At 39.3% G+C, this 22,547-nt stretch overlaps 1 protein-coding gene across 5 annotated transcripts; it reads left to right on the forward strand.

Moving 5' to 3' along the window:
- Window positions 1-277: 277 nt before the first annotated feature.
- Window positions 278-20,874, forward strand: SLC35B3 (solute carrier family 35 member B3). Of its 5 annotated transcripts, none has more exons than XM_055406632.2 (11): window positions 282-393; window positions 3,640-3,737; window positions 4,591-4,869; window positions 7,440-7,561; window positions 11,253-11,407; window positions 12,772-12,879; window positions 14,155-14,252; window positions 16,758-16,850; window positions 17,268-17,379; window positions 18,501-18,570; window positions 20,167-20,873. In XM_055406632.2, the coding sequence occupies exons 3-11, from the start codon at window positions 4,684-4,686 to the stop codon at window positions 20,315-20,317; spliced, it is 1,095 nt and encodes a 364-aa protein (XP_055262607.2). In that variant the 5' UTR covers window positions 282-393; window positions 3,640-3,737; window positions 4,591-4,683; the 3' UTR covers window positions 20,318-20,873. The 5 variants fall into 5 exon arrangements, with proteins under 5 accessions (XP_055262606.2, XP_055262610.2, XP_055262607.2 ...); XM_055406633.2 differs by lacking the exon at window positions 282-393 and adding an exon at window positions 403-878; XM_055406631.2 differs by lacking the exon at window positions 3,640-3,737 and having other exon boundaries at window positions 278-393.
- The last annotated feature ends 1,673 nt before the right edge of the window (window positions 20,875-22,547 follow it).

The following is a 22,547-nucleotide window of genomic DNA, read 5'->3' on the forward strand; positions in this document are numbered from 1 at the left end:
GGCTCAGAGGCTCGAAGACTAGAAACACGAGCAGCACAGCTCGGAGGAGGCGAGCTCTCCACCCGACAGTCGCTCGCCGCCGGGACGCTACGTTTAACGGGCGGAGCAGCGAGCTCGCAGCATCAAATCTGGACCACAGCGGCGCTGGGCCTGCGAGCGCCGGGGCAGAGGGCGCATGCGCGAGACGTAGACACACGCGCCCCCGCCGGCGGAGGCTCGGGGCCGTCGGGGGCGGGGCCGGGCGACTGCGCACGCGCAGCCGGACACATAAGCGGAAGTGGCGCGCGGGCGCCGGGGATGCGAGCACCTGGCGAGGCTGCGGCGGCGGAGGCGGCGGCTGAGGCGGCGGCTGAGGCGGCAAGTGCCGGAGTGAGCGAGGAGGAGACGCAGGAGGTGATGGCGACGGACTGGGGAGGGGGAGACGCTGCGTCCGGCTGAGGCGGCTCCTGGGCTGGGGTCCCCTTTCCGGGTGACCCAGGGCCCCCGCGACCCCCGGGCCTTCGGCCGTGTTTGGGACCCAGCCCTCCCGGTCCCCCCGAGAACCGTGACACGGCCCGCCTGCCTCCTCGTGAGGGAGCGGGACGAGGTCGGAAGACGGGGCGCCGGGGCCTGGCTTAACGGAAGCCTGCTGGCGCGGTCTCCCCGCGTGCGCCCCGGCCGGCGGGAGCTCGCTCGGGCCGGCGTGTGGGCCCGCAGGCCCGAGACCGCCTCTGGGAGGGTCTGGTCTGCTCGGCTACCCCCCGCCCCCCGGGCCTCTGGATCCCTGTCAGCCCTCTCCTGGCTTCCTACCGCGACAGCGTTGAGAGTTGACAACTGCTTCCCGGTTCTGCGTGCCGCTGGGCACTGTGTGGTACTCCGCTGTCCACCTGCGGTGCAAGGTGATTGCCCTCATCGGGTTGTCAAGTTCGTGTCATGACCTTCCACTCGTAGCTCTGCAGACTCCCCAGGCTTCGCAGTTTCACTCTCTCCCACCACCTTTTTGTTTTCTGAGAGGTTGAAAGAAGGGAAAAGGGTTCGGTGTTCTTTTTTTTATTTATTTAAGTATTGGGCATATGCATTTCTTCTGCAGTGAGGTGTCAGACGTCTAGAACTGTTTATTGGATGGACGTTTTTCTAATTGACATAGTTTGGGATTCGGAAGAGAGATACAACCTTTGAAAATAATTTAGATAAGTGTTATTTGTACTTAGGGCTTCCCAGGTGGGTCAGCGTTAAGAATCCGGTTGCACTGCAGGCGACACAGGGTCTATCCCTAGGTCAGGAAAATCTCCTGGAGGAGGAAATGGCAACCCACTCCAGTATTCTTGCCTGGTGAATCCCATGGACAGAGGAACCTCTCAGGCTGCAGTCCAAGAGGACTGAGCAACTAACACTTTTATATGTATTTAATTTCTCAATATACTTATTCAATCCTAATTTTAGTTTTCTCACTTGGGGAAAAAGTGTCAGTTTAGTTGCTCAGTCATGTCTAACTCTTTGTGACTCCATGGACTGGGGCACGCCAGGCCTCCGTGTCCATCAGCAACTCCTGCAGCTTGCTCAGACCCACGTCCATTGAGTTGGTGATGCCATCCAACCATCTCATCCTCTGTCACCCCCTTCTCCTCCTGCCTTTAATCTTTCCCAACATCAGGGTCTTTTCAAATGAGTTAGTTCTTCACATCAGGTGGCCACAGTATTGGAGCTTCAGCATCAGTCCTTCCAATGAATATTCAGGACTGATTTCCTTTAGGATGGACTGGTTGGATCTCCTTGCAGTCCACGGGACTCTCTAACACCACAGTTCAAAAGCATTCTTTGGCAATTATCTTTCGTTATAGTCCAGCTCTCACATCCATACATGATTACCATAGCTTTGACTAGACAGACATTTGTTGGCAAAGTAATGTTTCTGCTTTTTAATATGCTGTCTAGGTTGGTCATAGCTTTCTTTCCAAGAAGCAAGCATCTTTTAATTTCATGGCTGCAGTCACCATCTGCAGTGATTTTGGAGCCCAAGAAAATAAAGTCTCTCACTGTTTCCATTGTTTCCCCATCTATTTGCCATGAAGTGATGGGACCGGATGCCATGATCTTAGTTTTCTGAATGTTGAATTTTAAGCCAGCTTTTTCACTCTCCTCTCTCACTTTCATCAAGAGGCTCTTGAGTTCCTCTTCACTTTCTGTGGTGTCATCTGCGTATCTGAGGTTATTGATATTTCTCCCAGCAATCTGAAAAAGAGTAACCTTTAAAAATGAGCACATAGTTTCTTTCTTGAACTTTGTGCAGTGAAGTGTATTCTAAGAAATAACACAGAATCTTGTTTTCTCTGTTTTATAATTATACACCACAGGTCATGATTAATATCCAGAGTCCAGTTAATCTAGGTATAAATGGCAAAATTCTTTTAATTGTAAAGCATAGTGTGGCAAAATACAAAATCGGGGGGTTTTTTTAGGTTATTCACATCATAGTAGCATATTTTCATTATAGTCTACCTTTTTGTAGTGGGAGACTTCTAAAGGTTAAGAAAGAATAGATTAAGAAATTAAATTTTATTTCAGTAGGTCATTTTAAATCAATGTTTTCACCATTCGTTTATTTTTAAATTTCAATATGTGCTGGAAATGCTGCTTTTTTATTTCAAATGATGATTAATATCAGTCACTAATGCCTGAAATGGAAGGAATATGGCTGTCAGGATCACAGTTACTGGCGATCAGAGCTCAGTATCCACCTTCATCAGTCACATAATCTAAACCAGTGATGTTCTGTTTAGTAAAACATTGCATTCTCAGTTCCAGGAAGGGAGAGGAGGTTTTAAAACCTACACAAGGACAGATTTGTTTGAATGGTGCTCTACACCCAGGCCAAAACGTATGGAAAATAGTTGCTAACCTTTTTGTTTCTTCTACACTCAAACACAACATTTAGGTAAGGTCTTTTAAGGCATGCTTTATAATGAAAGTCGTATCTCAAGGGGATCCTGCAAGATGACTTTAAACGTCTAAACAGAGATGACATTGATTAAGCGTGTGGGAAATAACGTGTGTAAAAGAAGAAACACGGAGAGGAAATGCAGTAAAAACTCAAGTTACACATTTTTCTGCCTAGAAATATGGCAGGTAGCTTGTTCAACAAACATTCTTCGATGCCTCTGTATTCCTGTTAGTTACAAGTTGTATTCAGAGCCTTGACCCCAAGTTTAAATTGCAGAAAGGGGCCTACTTAATCTCTGTAACTCAGCAGATTGGAAGGGATCTTGAAGAAGTAACTAATTATTACCGTTTTAAACTTCCATATCACAGGGGGGTGTTTTGTTTTGTTTTTTCTTTTAAGATTTCCAGATAATGCACTGTCAAAATTATTATTATCCTCTCCCTTCAAGTAGAGTCTGTGTTTTAGTTCCCCCTGGGATTGTAACAGTCTCTTGGAGGAAAGTAATTTTTTCTTAATAAGTTTGTCCTGCACTTTGTCATACTTCTACACTCTCTCGTCAACTTTTACATGAGTTTATTTTTCAGTTTCTGTTACTCCAAAGAGAAATTGACAGTCATCTGTGGAGCTTTCACGATATTTTTTTCCACAAACTAACAAAACGTGATGTCTTTTCACTTTTTACAAACCCAAGAACTTTTTTATTTCTTTTTTCTAAACAGCTTTATTGGGGTATAATTGATGCATACGAGAAATACACATGTTTAATAGAATTGGATGAGTTTGGGCATACACCTGTGATCCCATCTCCATCCGCAAGGTAATAGACATATCTATCCCCACCAGAAGTGCCTTGTGTCCCCTGGGTGTGGGTGTGGAGTTGTGTGTGTGTTGCTATTAAGAATGCTTTACGTAAGATCTACCCGCTTAACGAATGATTGAGTGCACAGTCCCACATAGTTAGCCATAGGCACTGTGGTATAGGGTCTCTGCAACAGGTGATGCCTAGAGCCAGAGTTATCTGGTGTAACTGAAGCTTGATACCCACTGAACAACTGTACCAAAGACGTTTTAAATTACAGTAATGTTCTCCAAAGGAAGAAAACATTTCCTTTTAACTCAAGAGATGCTGTTGCTAAAGCATAGTATCTTTTCTATAATCTCAGACAAATCTGGATTTTTACATAACTTACATATGTTTGACTTTATTTTACAGTGTCATTAGCAGATAAATTTTACAGTTGGCTTAGCAGCTGTAGGAGTTTGGGCTGTTCTTTACTCTCTTCTACAATTAGAGATTGACTTTAATGTTGAAGAGGTTCTGCATATACTATTGTGGGCTTTAAAAATCATATCCTCACTGCAAATAGAAGCATGATAAAGGCACCTTTATTCTTTGAAATAAATACAAAGCTTTTGCTTTGTTGCTGTGGAGATAAGAATGGTGTGTATTTAGTGATGTATTGGTCTTTACCAGGTGAAGGTAAATTGTTTGGAGGGTGAACCCGTTTTGGTCGATTGGGAGCTTGAAGAAGAGAACTAATGTATTAATATCCTGAGAGAATGACTCTTACCTATATAAATTTCAAAATGTGACCTGAGATAGTATTTGGAGCATAGCACTTTACTTGGTGGTCTGAATGTTTTGCTTGAATTGTTGTTTCCTCCTGTAGGACTTGGCTCAGCGGGCAGGAGGAGGACTGAACAAAGGAGAGGAAACCAACAAAGATAACTTTGGTAGCACTGAATGCAGCAAAACAGGAACCATGGATCTCAAGTTCAGCAGCTCCAGGAAGCACGTCTCCATCACTGTCCCCTCCACAGCCCAGGCCATGTCGCCACACATCAAGTCTGTAGATGACATTGTCGTGCTTGGCATCAGTCTCAGCAGATTCAGCAAACTGAATGTGTTTGGAGTTTTTGTATTTTACCTAATTTATGGATATTTACAGGTAAAAAAATGTTAATTATTTGTAATAGTTGAGCTCATTATGAGCACTACCAACAGTTTTGTCCAAGAGATTTCCCTTTGTAGGATAGCAAGTTGATTCACAAATTTGAGTTTCTTAGTATATTAGTAGAAAAGGGCTACTCACGATAAAATTGGCTGAAAACAGGGATCCAGATTTTAGAGTGAAGTATTTTACATGGGGGAAGGGGAGCGGGAGACAATTTTTAAAAACTGAAATTATGAAAAAATATGAAGTGTTATATTTTGGAGAATATATAATAAGTAATTATAACCCTTTTTTGTTTGTTTAAAGAAAATGATTCAAGTATTGATTAGTATTTTGGAACACAGTTTTCACATAAAATTGAACAACAGGACAAAAGTCATATTCCCGTTCACTTTTAAATTCCTGGAGCTCAGTAAGAGGTCATTTTGCAAGAATATATCTGGCTGTTTACTATTTTTCCAGGGGTGTGTCTTTACTCCTGTGCTATTTGAATCATTCTTTACTTTAAGTATCTGTTGTGTTCTCATCCTTGTTGGTTTCCTCTTATAAACCAGCTTCATGCTTACTGCTCCGTCGTGTCCAGCTCTCGCAGTCCCATAGACTGTAGCCCACCAGGCTCCTCTGTCCATGGGATTCTCCAGGCAAGAATCCTGGAGTGGGTTGCCAGTGGGTTCTGCAGGGCATCTTCCCTACCCAAGAATCGCACCCGAGTCTCCTGCACTGCAGGCAGACTCTTACTGACTGAGCTACAAGGGAAGCCAATTTTGCCAGAGCCTTATTTTTCTGTGATTTTTGCCTCTGCAAAAAATGTCTAGCATTGCCACAGTTTGTCTTGTATTTGTGTTGTTTTGTGGGATAATTGTATACATCTGACCAGCAAAGTCCTGACCTTCAAAGACATGAGCTGGATGGATGACAATCCAGGCTAGTGTAAACAGCAGACATATTCTCAATTGTCAGTTCATTAGTGGATATTTTCAGCCTTTACCAACTTGCTTTTTCTTTGCAATTCCCTAACATGAGAAATCTTTATAATTCAAGAAAAGGAAAGTGATGCATTTTCTTAAATGTAGATATTTCTGATATTCTTTGTAATCAGAGTGATCTTAAAAATTATTCTTTGCTTTTCCTTTATCTTATAGAAATGAAATATAAAAGTTTAAAAATAGAAAATAGAATTGTGACTATTCCTTTGCTTCTAAAAGTGCTATAGGGTGTCTTAATGTAAAACAACATGAATTTTAAAATCTTAATATTTATATTGATAACTGATTTTTCCACTAGAAGATGATATAAAAATTCAGGTATAATAGTGAAGAACAACACAAAATAGTAACTTTTATCAGATGTTGGAATTTCTTGTTGAGAAGCATATTTTTCTCCTTTGAAATACCATTGTTACCAAATAGCTTGGGAGCAAAGTTAGCCATTGTAATGGAAAATGAATTAGAAATTTACAAATTTCATTATATTTTTTTCTGTTTGATAAATGATCAGGGATTTTAACTTAAAACTAATACGTTCAAAGTTTCTTTTAAAATTAAACTGATTAAATTTTAACATTACTTTTGTGAGAACTGACATTGCTATTAACTCTTCCATAAAACTCCATATTAAAATAGTTTAAAGAAAACGGGGTTTTGTAGTAAATTTAGCAATATAGAAAGTGAAATATTTACCTAGTGTCAGGATATTAATAAAGATATTTTTTATGTTTTTATAAACCAGATAACTCCTACTAAATAACTCACAGACTTACTTAAACATGAAATCTAAATTTGGCAAATTGCACAGAATCCTAAATGGACAAAATCAGATCAGGATCTTTTTAGAGCCTGTGTTTAATTTTTCTTTGAACATAAATTTGTCCATCAATTTCATCTTTTTAAAATTTACTTAAAGTATAGCTGAAATATATAGTATTTATATATTATGCAATTTTATATAATATTTATGTATGTGGTAGATGATTTATTCAGTTAAGCCAGATAACTTTATTAGACTACTTCTTAATGAGATTAAGAATGGCTTATTAACAATTAACAAATTTTTTTCATGATGTAACATTATGTTTAGGAAGAGTAACCATTCTTCTATAAGGGGAAGTTTTTTATATAGTCCATTGCACGGGAATTCTAAAAAAAACCTATTAATTAGTGAGCTGAATGATCATGTTAATATAGGAAAACAGGCTTGAGGTACTTCTAATGAGACTTGCTTTTTAAAGCGTACATGAGTTCTTCAGTCAGCTGCCTCCCTCATTGTTTTGGGCAACTCTCTTAATTTTGGTCTTTTAAAAAAGGAGAAAAGCACGTGATGGGGCTACTTCCTAGTTCTTCCTCCCCTACTCCCATTGTGCTGGATGTCTGCTGTCATGTCTTTTTAAAGGCCTCTGAGCTTCTCTAATTTTATCTCTCAGAAGCCTTACATTTGGATGTTTTTTGGTTCATGTTGCTGTGTTGAGGGGTGAAGCTTGGTTTCTATTAAAATGCTGTGCTTATATGAATTCATTGTGAGGGGATTGATCCGCCACTGAACTTAACTGTTCGTGTATCTCTTGACAGGAATTAATATTTTCAGTGGAGGGTTTTAAGCCCTATGGCTGGTATCTTACTTTAGTGCAGTTTGCATTTTACTCCATCTTTGGCCTAATAGAACTTCAGCTAATTCAGGACAAAAGGAGAAGGTATGTGGTTTGCTTGTTTTATTTTTTTTGGCAGTTAAGTACATGACTAGTAGTTAATTTTTTTGTTTTATTATTTTTGGCACATGGAGTATGTTATGTGTGAAATATATGTTTTATGTTAATAAAACATTTAATACCCAAGAATTTTCACCAGTGTTGTCAATGTATTAAAAATTTTATATTTCCATTATATATTGAAAAAAGTAGTATCCCCTAAAGTGTATTGTTACCAAAACATTGTTGAAGGAATTTCCTGATGGTCTGGTGGTCAGGACTCTGCACTTAACTGCAGGGGCCCTGGTGCAGTCCCTGGTCAGGGAACTGAAATCCCACAAGCCACACAGTGCAACCAAAAACAAAACGTTGTTTAGACTCAATAATAAGATAGATTTTTAAAACAGAACGTATTCGTATGTGCATATATATTCTTATAGTGGAAATAGGTGTGATTACTGAAAATTTTACACTACCTAAGAGTGGCCTTGATATGAACTATCAATACCTATTTTTATACTGGTTTTTGAAATGGATAGTTAGTGCTTTGTTTTGTGGGATATGTTCCACTTATCATATTTGTAATAACCAGCAGTCGGGATTATATTCATGGACATTAGAGAAATTTCATAATATTCCTTCCCTTCAAAACTTAAGAGTTTATATGACAGTATCTTTTAAATTAATGACCACCTAGGTTTGAGTAATATCTTGAAATATTTTTCCTGGCATATTGAACAATATGCAATGAAAACCTTGTCTCTTATATCAGAAGGTGGTGGGGAATTTGAATATAATGTTTTCTGGGTAAGTTTAAGTGTGGTTATCCTGTCATGTCAGACCCTAAAATGTGAGTATTTCATGCATATATTGGATAGTTTAAATGTACCAAGGAGAAAACAGTGTTGACATTGTCTTCATTGATATAAATGTTTAATCTTTCAGTAAAAATAAAAAATTCTCATAGCTACTTTTCGTTTCTTAAATAAGTGTTTTTGATGTTTGTATGAAGATAGCTATAAAATTGTAAATATTTAAATGAGCAGCATCAGTATCATCAGTCTGATTTTACCTCTCAACCTCTATATTGCCAATGAATTATTATGGCAGCAATTTTAAAAATGTTTGATTCCAAGACCTTCTTTATTATTTTCATGCTCTGAAACACCGCAAAAGTTAGCTCAGCCATGGGAGATAGAATAGGAAGTAAGTAAATGCATCTGTCAAGACTAATAAACATAGAAGCTTGATGATTTATTATGTATTACAAACTGCTGGACCTCTGATTGCTTTAAAGTAAAAAATCTCAATGCTCTATTTATTAGATGAAAAAAACACAAGATGACGCATCCTCCTAAGTGGTAAATTTTAAAAAGATACAGCTCCTTCTCAACTACCAGAAGATGGAGAGTGAGCTGTCAGTCATGTTTTTCCCAGCCTTCAAATCACATGCCCATAACATATTTAAAGATAAAGCCATCTGTGTTTGATGTAAACACAGGTGAAGAAATTAGGTAGAAGAATTTATAGGCCTATAATAAAATGTAATTATGAATTGAAAACTTTTCATTCCAAGGCACATTAAAACCCTTTTTAGGAAAAAAAAAAATCTTTAAAGGTGTATTACAGTGAAAACATGCCCAATCGCATATTTCTGAATTTATTTCCAAGTGTATGTATCTATCTCTGAATTTATTTAAGTAGCACTGCTCTTTAGATCTCTAATTAGTCAAATTCTTCGCTTAGTTTTTTCTCCCTTCCTGTAGTTATGTGAATATCCATGAGCTTGCAGGAGTGCAGAATTGGGGGTTAGAAAATGTGGGTTGGAGCCTGCTGTTAGTTCTGTCCGTTCCTCAGGGAGGTTTCTTACACGGTCCCTGTCTCATGTTGAGGATGAAACATGGTGGTGTGTGGTATCACACGTCATAGCCTAGAATACCTTAAGGGTACACCTTGTTATTTCAGCGAAGATGACCTTGTAACTTTGCTGTTAATTACCCTGTGTGAGATTTCAGTAAAGGAGATCTGTCAAATTGCTTTTCAAAGGACTTTTCAAAGTTAACAGCTTCCCCATCATATCTAAAGTAGTAGGTAGTTGGCGTATTCAAGTAGCAGCAGTGAGAGTCCTAGAGGCAAGATGGTGACATCTAGCCTCATTTCACCAGTGAGAAAGCAAACCTGGAGGAGCGCTGGGATTTCCACGAGCTCATGCCCCGCGTTGGACCCTGCTGAGTTTAGGTTTCCTGAGTTGCAGGCTGGTTTCCCCTCTCCTTTACTGCACTGCTTTTCTAGTCTTGTGATTCTTCTGACTTGAATTTTCTGGCCACTGCTTGCAATTTATGAACGAGAAGTAGTGCTGTCCCTCCTTCACCGGTAACCCCCACTGAGGGTTAAATCCCACGGACAGTGTAGAAACCAGTGTCTGTACACTGATACATATGGGCATGCCCAGTTATTTCCACGTGGATTTTTAATATTGACCACTGTGTTCGTAGTTAAGTATAAGCAAAGGTCTCAAAATTGAATTGGAAGTGATACATTTTAATTGAACTTTTCTAGTAAATTATTTTGCCTTATGCATAGCCATGTAAAAAAAAATGTGGAATTTTGTTGTCTTGATTTAAACATGAACACAAATCCCAAAATTAAGACTAGATCTAAATCTGCAACATAAATCTAAAAGTGCAACATAACAGAACTATGTGAATGTACAAGGTTATTATTTTAGACCATTGAGTATCTCTTCAAAGTAAACATATGCTCCCAAGAATAGCTCAAAATTCTGAAGTTACCATATGAAGAGTCTCCTTTAGGAAGTCCAATTGGAACCCAAAGTAGAACATCTGGGATCATGAGAGAGTCGGATTCCTCATCTGAAAGTTGGTTGTTTTAACAATTTATAGAATTAATAGCATTAGAAATAAGGCATAAGACGTTATGGTAATAAAAATCATCTAGAGTTTTAAACCACCATGGACTTCCTAGAGAAATTCTGCTCTGATTATTCGAGCAGAATGGATAGATATATTTTTCCTAATGCTAGATGGAAACATGAGGAAACAGAACAGCAGTTAGGAGTTAAAAGGAGCTGAGAGTTAACTAAGGCTGCCCTGGTGGCTCGGACGGTGAAGAATCTGCCTGCAATGCAGGCGACCCAGGTGGGATCCCTGAGTCAGGAAGATCCCCTGGAGAAGGAAATGGCAATCACTCCAGTGTTCTTGCCTGGAGAATCCCATGGACTGAGGACACAATTTAGTGACTGAACAACGGCGACAGCAAGGTGCTTTTTTACCATTTTAGAAGCCAGTATTTCTTAAAAATTGATCCTTATTTTCTACATTTAGTCAAGATGGTTTTTGTATGTAACTGTAACTACTGTTAAAAAAACCTTAAATGTAACAAACATTTATACTTTCAGTAAGAATCTAAGTAACTCTCTAGTGTACTACTTTTTCACACAGTTGAGAGTCCTCACCTGCAGTTCATTAAATAAGGGTAAACTGTTAATTTTTACCATCATTCTCTTATACAAGTAAGCAGTGCTATACCTTTAAGAATAGTGATATTTTACCAATATTTCTAGAAGTAGTAAACAGAAACTAGAAGAGTAATTAGGAATTTACACATTGTAAGCACATTCTCTTACAGTAGTATAATTGGGTCCCAAAATGAAGATTTTGAAAATTGTCTTTTACAGAATACCAGGAAAAACCTACATGATAATAGCTTTTCTAACTGTGGGTACTATGGGGTTATCAAACACTTCCTTGGGCTACCTGAATTATCCTACCCAAGTCATCTTCAAGTGCTGCAAATTGATTCCTGTTATGCTAGGAGGAGTTTTTATTCAAGGTATAGTAATGATATGTTTTCATACTGTTTGAAGCTAACAGGATATGCTGTGACATCTAGCATTAGGAAAAACATTAAACTCCAATTAATATCTTTAATGAACATTCTAGGTATTGTAACAATTCTGAGTGATAATCTAATATAAATAAGATATTATAAAAACACTGATACTTCCCTGGTATACCTCAGGATCTGAAACCTTTGAACTTGGGGAAAATCAAAATAGTATTCTGTTTTATTCTTTTTGCCTGGAGTCTGCTGCATTGCCAAAAGACCACATTCACATATTGAAGACTTAGCTCAGAAGTACCTGGAAAGCTCTGTTTTCAACTCTTTGATTTTCCTACTCTCCAGGGCTCCTCTCTCCACCTCTGTTGTGCAGATGGGTAATTCTCACGATAAAGTAAAGCTTAAACTGAGCAAAAGTGTTCTTTAACCCACTCTGCTGAGCCCCAGCTAAGATACAGGCCTGTGAAAGCAGGAGTTGAAAGCAGGAGTTAAAAGCGGAAGCTGTGACAGTGACAAGCCATGGAGCAAGTTCATATGACTGTCGTGAGGAATATTCCTGTTTTGATAACACTAGATTTCTCATGCAGCCCTGACTTCATTTTATGCATTATAAGCCTTCCCAAAAGAGCCTTTTAAAATGAAAATATGTATGTCAACTGAAACGTGTAATTTCAGGATAACTGTTTACATAGGAAAAAATAATGATCTCAGCTCCTATTAAAAATTACATTTAACTTTGTAAGTGACTTAACCTGTATAAGAATATTTCATTACAATCCTTCCAAAAAGTTACACTGTGTAATTTCCTTATTTAAATGTAGATGTATGGAGAAGGAAATGGCAACCCACTCCAGTATTCTTGCCTGGAGAATCCCAGGGACGGGGGAGCCTGGTGGGCTTCCGTCTATGGGGTCACACAGAGTCGGACACGACTGAAGTGACTTAGCAGTACTGAAATAAGTTAATCCTCACCAATTTAGAAGTTGACTGTAGTATTTGCAAACTTATATATAGCATGAATAACTACTCTGGTTACTTTGTAAACTTACAAACTATAAGAGAATTCATAGGCACTAATTCCACAAACCTTTTAAATGTTCTAATTTAATCACTATCATAGCAGATGAAAGAAGGGTTTTGTGTCTAATTTAAAGGACATTTTGGTGCTCACAGGATAATTTAATTTTCAGAAACCCTTCTGTGACCATCCCACGCCTTGACTAAAATGTTCTTGATCATTTCTGACATTGTATATAAAAAGCAATCCATGCTGAGCTTGTTAAGACACATAGATCCAACACTGTGCTGAGTGGGTAATTGCATCATGAGGTTGACTTACCCTTTTTTATACACAGGAAAGCGTTATAATGTTGCAGACGTGTCTGCTGCCTTATGTATGAGCCTCGGCCTGATATGGTTCACCCTTGCTGACAGCACGGTTGCACCAAATTTCAACCTGACAGGTAAGGAATGTATTTGTCGTCTTGGATTTTGTCAGCGTTTCAGTTCAGAGTAAGAATTTTTACAGTTTCATTAGGGTTTTACATGATGGTGTGACATCTGTGGTTGTCATATCTAGCATAAAGTTTTTGAACTCTCATATAAGATGTAGTAAAAGTGTCACAACTCTGAAACATAACCATTGTTTTCAGTACTCTTGTATTTGGGCATGACAGGAGGCTGTTTGCCTAGTTAGAATCTCCTCCTGTTTTCAAGTATGATGAATCTTTTAAGGACTGGGTTGAAACTATAGACACACGTTATAGAACCGCAGTAGTAATTGTTGTTTTAAGAAAGAAAAAAGAAACTTGTACACTGACTTTTCATTGTTTTAGCTTCATTGTGTCCGCATCTGCAAAAGGAAGATTATATTTGGAGACTGAGGGGGAAAGTCATTTTAGAGGCGTGTGCATGCTTAGTCGCTAAGTCGTGTCTGACTCTCTTGCAACCCCGTGGATTATAGCCCGCCAGGCTCCTCCATCCATGCAGTATTTTAGGGAAGAATACTGAAGTGGATTGCCATTTCCTCCTCCGGGAGATCTTCCCAACCCTGGGATCAAACCTGTGTCTCCTGCGTTGCAGGCGGGTTCTTGATACCGTCTGAGCCACCCGGGATAGGAGTGGTTCACATCAAAAAGATGATGGCTCGCCTCCCACAAAGGTAGTGGGAGCGTCAAAGTGAGAGGCTGAAGTGCTGGGTGTGAAGGCGCCTGCGCGTGGGGGTGGGGCGGCGACGGCGCTGAGAGGTGGTCTCAGCGGTTCTGCAACTGCTCACCGTGTTTGGTCAGCACAGCGTTGCTCTCAGACGTGTCACCTAACCGCTGAAGTGCTTCAGCAGCCTGACTTCATTTCTAGGCGTGATGAGCCTTTCCAAAAGAGCCTTTTAAAACAAAAATGTGTGTGTCAGCTACTTCACATGTAAAATCCAGGATAACTGTTTAAAACAATGATCTCAAGTCCTATTAAAAATCAGTACTTTAAACGTAAAACTATTATTTGACGTGATTATTAAACACAATAAGGTGATGGCATTAATGCAGTGTATTAGTATTAGTTTTGTTTTCTTGAATAACATCATCTACATGCCTGTTAAAACTGGCTGTAGATAAAAGTTCTCTACTGAGCAAGTGTAATTTAAGGTCTGCTGTTTTTTTAGCCCAGTTAAGTGTCTGATAAGTCTTGATTACTGGTCATACATTTGAATGAGGAGGTTATTTTTTTCTTATGCCTTCTTGAAGGTGTGATCCTCATCTCGCTGGCCCTGTGTGCAGATGCTGTCATTGGAAATGTCCAAGAGAAAGTTATGAAGCTGCATAATGCTTCTAATTCAGAAATGGTAAACGCTCTCGTGCTTTTTCATCACATCAGACAGACTCAAAAATGATGATGTCCTTAGTTTTATGCAGTTTTAAGACTTGCATTTTTGCATTGCATTTTTGAACTCAGGTTTATCATCACTATTTTCATAAAAGTAGCACATTCAATTGTCATACGAAAGTAAAAAGTAAAATACCATTACCATCACTAATACCTTATGATAAGCATTTGATAATTTTTTTCCTCTTTGATTTATGGAGTTTGGGGCATGTTAAAAAATTTTCTGTTGCATCATTTTTATCCTTTTTTGTATCTGGTATTATGTTCCGTTTAGAAGTTTGTAGTTTGCTTGTAGTTTAGCTTATCTTTTGCTTCATGGCTTCTGGCTGTGCATTTATTGAAAAGGTCTTTTCCAACTCTAATAAAATTTTAAGAATTTTGTGCCAGTTGCCTCCTAGTTTTATAGTCTCCTTATTTATTAAATCTTTGATCCAACCAAAGCTTTCTAAAAATTTTCTTCCATATGACTGTCCACTTGCCCTAGTATCACGTATTGAATAATTCACTCTTGCAACTTTCATTTTAAATGTCTTCGTCCATCCTCTCGCGTTCTGATGCAGGGTTTAGAATCTTACCCTTTGCAGTCCGTTTCTGCAGCAGAGGCGTGTGGCCGCAGCCTCGTCACCAGACGTTCGCCGTCTGTTAGGGCCAGCCATTGTCGTCCCTCGTGTGCTACTACCAGTAGTTGTTCTGGGTGCTCACGCCCCAGGTGAGCTAGAAACCCCGCTGGCCCTGTGACGGCGCGGCGCGGACTATAAATGCATCCAGGGAGGGTGCCGTCTCTGCCCTTCATTCTTTCAGCCCAAGCGTGAGGCATGACTTTCCCTTTTTCAAGTGTCTCCTTTAAATGTCCCTCAGACGTCATAAAGGTTTCCTTGTACAAATCCAGTTGCTTTTTAGTTGAAGCTATTGTTCGGTGTTTGATCTTTTGCCCTTACTGCTGCAGATACTATCTTCCCGTATGTCTTCTGACTGGTTGGTATTTGTGTGCAGTAAATGCCTTGTGTGTGTGTTTGCGTTACTTTTACAGCCGACCACCTTTCTAGACCGAGCTCACTGCCTTAAGGATATGTAGGGCAGGTTACTTTGGGAGCAGAGTGGGGCATCTGTGCGGAGTCCCTGAGAGCACAGGAACCTTAATCTTGGTCAGGAGTTTTCTTGATCATCGCCACTCTTCCTCGGTCAGGAAAGAGCAGAGAATGAAGGGGCTGTCGGTAATTAGAAAGAGAGTGCCATGCAGTGGTTCAGACGTGCACTCTGATCTAAGGTAGCCTTGGTTTATATGCTCCCTGTACTAGCTCTCTCGGGAAGATGACTTACTGTCTCTTAAGTTTTAGTTTTCCCATCCACACACTGGTAGGAGGTGATGGTCAGGAGTGCCTGACTCACCTGCTGGACAGCGCAGAGAACTCTGCTCAGTGTTGCGTGGCAGCCTGGAGGGTGGGGGAGAATGGATACCTGGGTATATGGCCAAGTCCCTTCACTGCTCACCTGAAACTATCACATTTTTGTTAATCGGCTATACCCCAATGCAAAATAAAAAGGTTAAAAAAACATATAGCCTGAAAAAAGAAAAGCATGCCTGTCTCTTCAGCTGGTTGTGAGAAATAAAAAGGATTAATCTATCTGGAGCATCATTAGCACCAGTACCTGACACATAGCAGGTTTTCAAGTTTGACAATAATGCTGATTCTGCTTATAATAAACCAGGATAGAAAGATGGGTAGGAAAATTGAGAAATTAAATAATAAATATGCCATATACTGCTTATTTTCATTATATTTTAATAGTCTTTGCAAGCTTAACATTTGGGTTTTTCACATCTAATGAGTAGTTTTCAGAGTACCTTTGTCTTGTGTATGTTTATAGGATCCCAACACTAAAATCTGGTTTGAATTCAGTAATTAAGCTAAGCAAAAAATGAATAGGTAGTCATATATGAAAGGATTAGTACTGCTGAGTTCTCTTGTACAAGTTGCTGCTTGTGCTGCTAAGTCGCTTCAGTCGTGTCGGACTCTGTGCAACCCCATAGACAGCAGCCCACCAGGTTCCCCCGTCCCTGGGATTCTCCAGGCAAGAACACTGGAGTGGGTTGCCATTTCCTTCTCCAATGCATGAAAGTAAAAAGTGAAAGTGAAGTCACTCATTCATGCCCAGCTCTTAGCGATCCCATGGACTGCAGCCTTCCAGGCTCCACTGTCCATGGGATTTTCCAGCCAAGAGTACTGGAGTGAGGTGCCATTGCCTTCTCCATTGTACAAGTTATGTTGTACCTAAAACTTTATAAACAGGATCAACCATCATTTCCAGAAAATTAGGCCATATTGAAACAATGATGTTACTTTTAAAATGGTTTCTTCTATACATTTAATTGAATAGATTAATTGAGCCACATATTGAAAACTGTTCATTTCCACCTTTGGTTAAATAGCATTTTTTTCTACCTTTTTTTTCTCTTCTCTAGGTTTTATATTCGTATTCAATCGGTTTTGTGTACATTTTATTGGGATTGACATGCACTAGTGGATTAGGCCCTGCAGTAACATTTTGTTCAAAGGTAAACATTAATCACATTTTTTAAAATAAACATCTTCCATTAAATAGTTTCCTCTGTATTTCTGATTCTCCTTGTTCAAAAAGACTGTATTTCATTTAGCTTGATGACTCCTTTAATATAGTATATGTAGATCAGAAATTATTTTAGAAATGAAATGATTTATATTTAAATTTATTTTATCCTTGTTCTTTTCTATAAGTTAATTTTTAAACTATTCATAATGTATAAGTTGGGGATTTTTAATTTCATCATTATTTTTCCATTAAATCAGAACTAAATAAGAATCTTTGCTTGACTGCATTGTTGAATGGCTTGTTATTGCTCAAGAAGTTGGTTAAAATCTGTAATTTTATTTCATTTATAATACCTCAGAGTTTGATTGCATTTTTTGTTAGAAAAGGCTTTTTTATGTTACAGGATCCAATTCGGACCTATGGTTATGCTTTCCTTTTTTCCCTCACTGGGTATTTTGGAATCTCTTTTGTTCTGGCTTTGATTAAAATTTTCGGTGCACTTCTTGCTGTAACAGGTAAGAATGGCGTACTTGATTAGATTATGTAACACGCGTGTGACTCCAGACCTGTCCTCTTAACCGTATGGCCCGCGCCGCCCAGGCCGGTGTGGTGATTAGATTATGTAACACGCGTGTGACTCCAGACCTGTCCTCTTAACCGTATGGCCCGCGCCGCCCAGGCCGGTGCAGTGGCTCCAGTCCCTCTGTCTCTGTGCTCTGCCGTCTTCGTCCTCCTTCCAGGCAGGAAGGTGGAGAGAACGTGAAAGACACATCCGTCTCTCTATGTCAACTCCCTGGAAACCACACCCCTAGAGACAGCACTTCTGCTGACACTTGAATCGACACTTGGTTGACTAAACCCAGTTCCATGACAACACCAACTATAGGAGAGGCTGGGCAGGTGTCCTGGTTAAAAAATGGGATCCTTTTACTAAGGTAGAAGGAAAAATAGATTTGGGGAGTCAGGCTCTGACACATGTTTCCAAAACAATTCTGGTATTCATTCATTCATGCTTTGAACGTTTAAGTACCAGGAACTAGAGTCTGGGCACGGAGGGCCAGTAGGAGAAAGAGCTGAGCAGAACACACGGTCCAGTGGAGGAAGGTGTCCTGGAGCCGCGTGCGGAGTTTCTGTCCCCCGTGGGTGGACTGGGAGGAAGGTTTCTGGCCATAACCCCTGATGGACAGTGAGCAGAGGACCGGAAAGATGTTCATGATTTTATCTGGCTGTGCCCACCATTAGAGTGTTAGGATGTCCTGTAGATTGCCACTTTGAAAGAATATCCCCCTTTCTACCTAATCCTATCTGCCTTGGAAAAACGTTTCTTGCCAGACTAAGAATGTCTCTCTAAAAGATGATGAAGCTCCATAGCAACATGGCCTCCATCAAGTACTTATTACAGTTGTACTGTAAAATTTAGCCTTATTACTTAATGTCTGTAACCCTGCTAGATTGTGAACTCCATGGTTGCAGGAGCAGTGACTTTCTGTTTTTTGGTTTTTTTTTACTTGTTTTCTTGGCACCTCATGTAGATCTTGGTGCACAGAAGGCTCTGTAAGGTTTGTCAGATAGATGATTTCCAAAGTATTACCAAGATAGTAGGCACATTCTAAAACCAACCTTTTTCTCCCTACAGTGACAACAGGGAGAAAAGCAATGACCATTGTTCTTTCATTTATATTCTTTGCCAAACCATTCACGTTCCAGTAAGTACTTCTCAATTCAACAAGTCTCTCTACCTTTAGGTACTTACACATTTCCTCTTAAACGGCCTTAATTTCTTTGTAAAGAATCCTTTTCATCTTGACCCACATTTGTGGATGTGTCTTCTGCTGTTTCAGAAATGTATGTAATTATTTTGAAGAAGTCATTTTGTGCACTTAAATTGCCTAACCAGTCCCAATGCACTGTGACCCTGTTTCTCGTATGAGTGAATGTGGATGATGTGGTGAGATGACAGGATTCCCCTTGCCCTGGTCAGACATACAAATTATAAATATCTACATAGGTGGTTCGTAAGGTTATTTGCTGCCTTTTCCTACAGAGGATTCGAGGTAGAGAAATATTCTGTAAATTGTGCCCTAATGGTTTTCTCAGTTTCTGGCTTCTGGTAGAAGCACTGACTGTTTTCTTTACTGTCTAGTATGTATTTGAAATTAGCGTCATTTAAACTTATGCTGGTTGGTAATTGAGAAGATTCAGAATTAGACATGGGCATTGTACAGTCATCCCTCAGAATCCACAGAGTACCGGTCCAGGACCCGATAGACCGAAATCTGAGGATGCTAAAGTCCCTTTCAGTCAGCCCTTTGTGTCCACGGAGTCCACAAATGCACACAGAGGACCGACTGTGTATTTATTTTAAAAACACATATAAGTGGACCTGTGCTTTTCAAACCTGCATTGTTCAAGGGTCAGGTGCAGAAGCATAAAGGTAACCACACAATAAATTATCATCCCTGTGCAGTCCATCTTCCGTATCCACAGGTATCTGCATCTACAGACTCAAACCAACTGCAAAGCAAAAATATTCAAGAAAAAAAAAATTCCAGAAAGTTGCAAAAAAAGTGCAATTTGAATTTGCATGGCAGATTTATCATGTTAGGTCTTATAATAATTTAGAGATGATTTACAGTATAACACAAGGTTGTGCATAGGCTGTATGCAAATACTTTGCCATTTTATGTAAGAGACCTTAGCATCCGCAGATGTTAGTATCCTCTGGGTGGAGGGAGTTAGTTCTGGAACCAGTGCCCCGCTAGAGCAGGGGCAGCTGTGTGATTTCTTTCCTGTCCGTGTGCTGCTCTTTCTGCGCGGGTTAGGTACTCATTGTATTAATCCACGCCAGTTCTGCTTTCTCAGATGTGCCCCTTTCTGTCTGTGTATATTCTGTCCCCCCTGGGGTAACGAGTTGGGCTGCTGTGTTAAATTCCCTGACAGATTTATGTTTCCAGTGCTTTAAGCATACTTATGAGACTTCTGGTAGGTGTTGGACTTTGAATTTACTATTATCCTCAAAATTCAAATGCGCTGTATTTAAAATTCTGTAAAATACTTTTCCGACATACTTAACATTAAAAATATAGAATTCCATCTACTGTGACCTAAATATTATTTGTAAAATAAATACTATTTTAGTGCTATTTTAGATTAATCTAAAATGAGTACTATTTTAGATTATTTTAGGTATCCAGTAGCAAAATATTTTATTAAAGAATTTTTGTGAAATCATCAAATTCTGTGGTTAATGATAAATTGTTACTCTGACATTAATCTTTTTTTCCCTTATTCCTTTCTCTTAGGTATGTGTGGTCTGGTTTCTTAGTTGTCCTTGGTATATTTCTCAATGTTTACAGCAAAAATATGGATAAAATAAGACTGCCATCACCATATGATCTGATAAACAAAATAGTGGCCCTAAGGACGTCAAGGACGTTGGCACAAACTGTATAGGCAGTGGTTCGTTTTGTAAAATTCTGTTTGTAAAATAGAATTAATTCATCAATCAATTAACTTTCCAAACGGACTTATAAAAACCAAAGGCTCTGACGGCGTGCTATCCATTTGTGGATGGACTGCGTATGAAGTCGGCCTTTCTTCAGAACCCTGTTTGTCTAACCTCCAGAGCAATCAAGAGGGCCTCGCCCGGCACACCTTGGACTGAAACGTCAACAGAAGGGACTCTCAATGCTCACAGTCTGTTGAGAATTCCACTGGAAATGGACCATGTTGCAAGGCTGATACATCATTATGACATGTCAAAGAAATTGATATGTAAAAATAGACTGCTTTCCGTTTTCCATTCCATTTTGGTGGTCTTATTTAAATTGAATCTCTGTTGTAGGAGTGAACTGATGATTTAAAGTCCAGAGAGAATAACTTCATTATAAATAAAAATTCTGTGATTTTTTTTTTTTTAAAAAAGAATGTCTTTGTTGGAATTTTGTTATAAAGAGGAGAAATAAAGGTTGGATTTTGTTATGAAGAGGGAAAGTAAAGTATACTTAAACTTTAAATCTTAGGCTTTTCTCTGATCATTTAAGAGTGTACATTAAATAAAATGTGCTTTAATTTCTCTGTGGAGTATAGGGGATAGAGGAAGAAGAGTTGTCATCCTGTGTCCTGTAAGTATATATATCACAAGACAGATTTCCTATTAGTCATCAAAGGTGCTAGGAAACTTCATGATCTGAATTTTTAAATTGAAGGGAAAATGTTGTTTAGTCTCTGAGTCATGTCCAACTCTTTTGCAACCCTGTGGATTGTAGCCCCTCAGGCTTCACTGTCCGTGAGATTCCCCAGGCAAGGATACTGGAGTGGGTTGCATTGCCTGCTCCAGGGGATCTTCCTGACCCAGTGTTCAAACCTATGTCTCCTGCATTGGCAGGATTCTTTACCACTGAGCCACCAGGGAATCCCAAAGGGAAAATAATTGTTTTCTTTAATAATAATAAAATTATCATAGTTTACCTTAAAAGTGAAATTTGGCAGCTTGAAGATGAAATGAGATAAATTTAAGAGCACAAGTAGATTTACCAGATTTGCACAGTATGTTGCTTGCATAGTTTTGAGTCTTAGAAAGATTTTGGCCCTGATTTTTTAGCACTGAGTTTTGGAATTGCTTTAACTGTATTAAATCCTATTAATCTTCATTTTCAGTGTAAGTAATGCCAGCTAAAACAGCTTGATATGTGGATACGCTCTTAGTAATATCACATTTTCTGAGCATAGTATACTTGGAATATTTAATCTCATTCTTAAAATTCCATCATATTCTGATGGTGACCTTAACCTGCTGTGTGCATACATGGGTACAACAGAACCCATGATAATTAAGGATCTAGCCCAAGAAATTCTGCCTGATTTTCATGTTCAGTCGCTCAGTCATGTTCGACTCTTTGTGACCCCATGGACTGCAGCATGCCAGGCTTCCCTCAGTTCAGTTCAGTTGCTCAGTCATGTTCGACTCTGCAACCCCATGGACTGCAGCATGCCAGGCTTCCTTGTCCACCACCAACTCCCGGAGCTTGCTCAAACTCATGTCCATTGAGTCAGTGATGCCATCCATCCGTCTCATCCTCTGTCATCCCCTTCTGCCTTCAATCGTTGCCAGCATCAGGGTCTTTTTCCAATGAGTTGTATCATATGTTAAGTAAAATAACGTGTGTCTCTTTTTCCCCAAATGGTAATCGTTTCAAAACTTCATATTTTAAAGGGAAAGGTTAATTTGTTCCTTTTTATACCATTGCCTTAAACTCTACGACAATAAGGATTTGTGCTTTAAAAAAGAAACAAAAACATTTTTCTAAATCCTTGATGAAATATAAGTTTTAACTTATCCATCCTTTTATCCCCATACTTCTCTAATTTTTTTACTGTCTGCCTGTTACAAACTCCCCATCCCACCCACTCTACCCCCAATTTTAAACAATTTAGCATTTTATTTAAAAATCAGCTTGTCAGGCTAACTCTGTATTCCCATCTTGGTTTTTGACCTACCATCAGAAGGAGATAAACTTTATCTCACTTACTTGTATCCATGGAATAGTAGTAGTGTAAAATACTAATTTCTATAGGGAAGGAAATCAACATTTGAATGTGTACTTTGGGCCAGATTTAAAATATGATCTTTCAGATATATCATGTAGCCTCACTACCAAACAGTAACAGTAAGGGAATTAAA

Source organism: Moschus berezovskii, chromosome 23 (genome assembly GCF_049115385.1).
Source record: "Moschus berezovskii isolate FMDL1 chromosome 23, NW_MosBer_1.0, whole genome shotgun sequence".
Taxonomy (NCBI): domain Eukaryota; kingdom Metazoa; phylum Chordata; class Mammalia; order Artiodactyla; family Moschidae; genus Moschus; species Moschus berezovskii.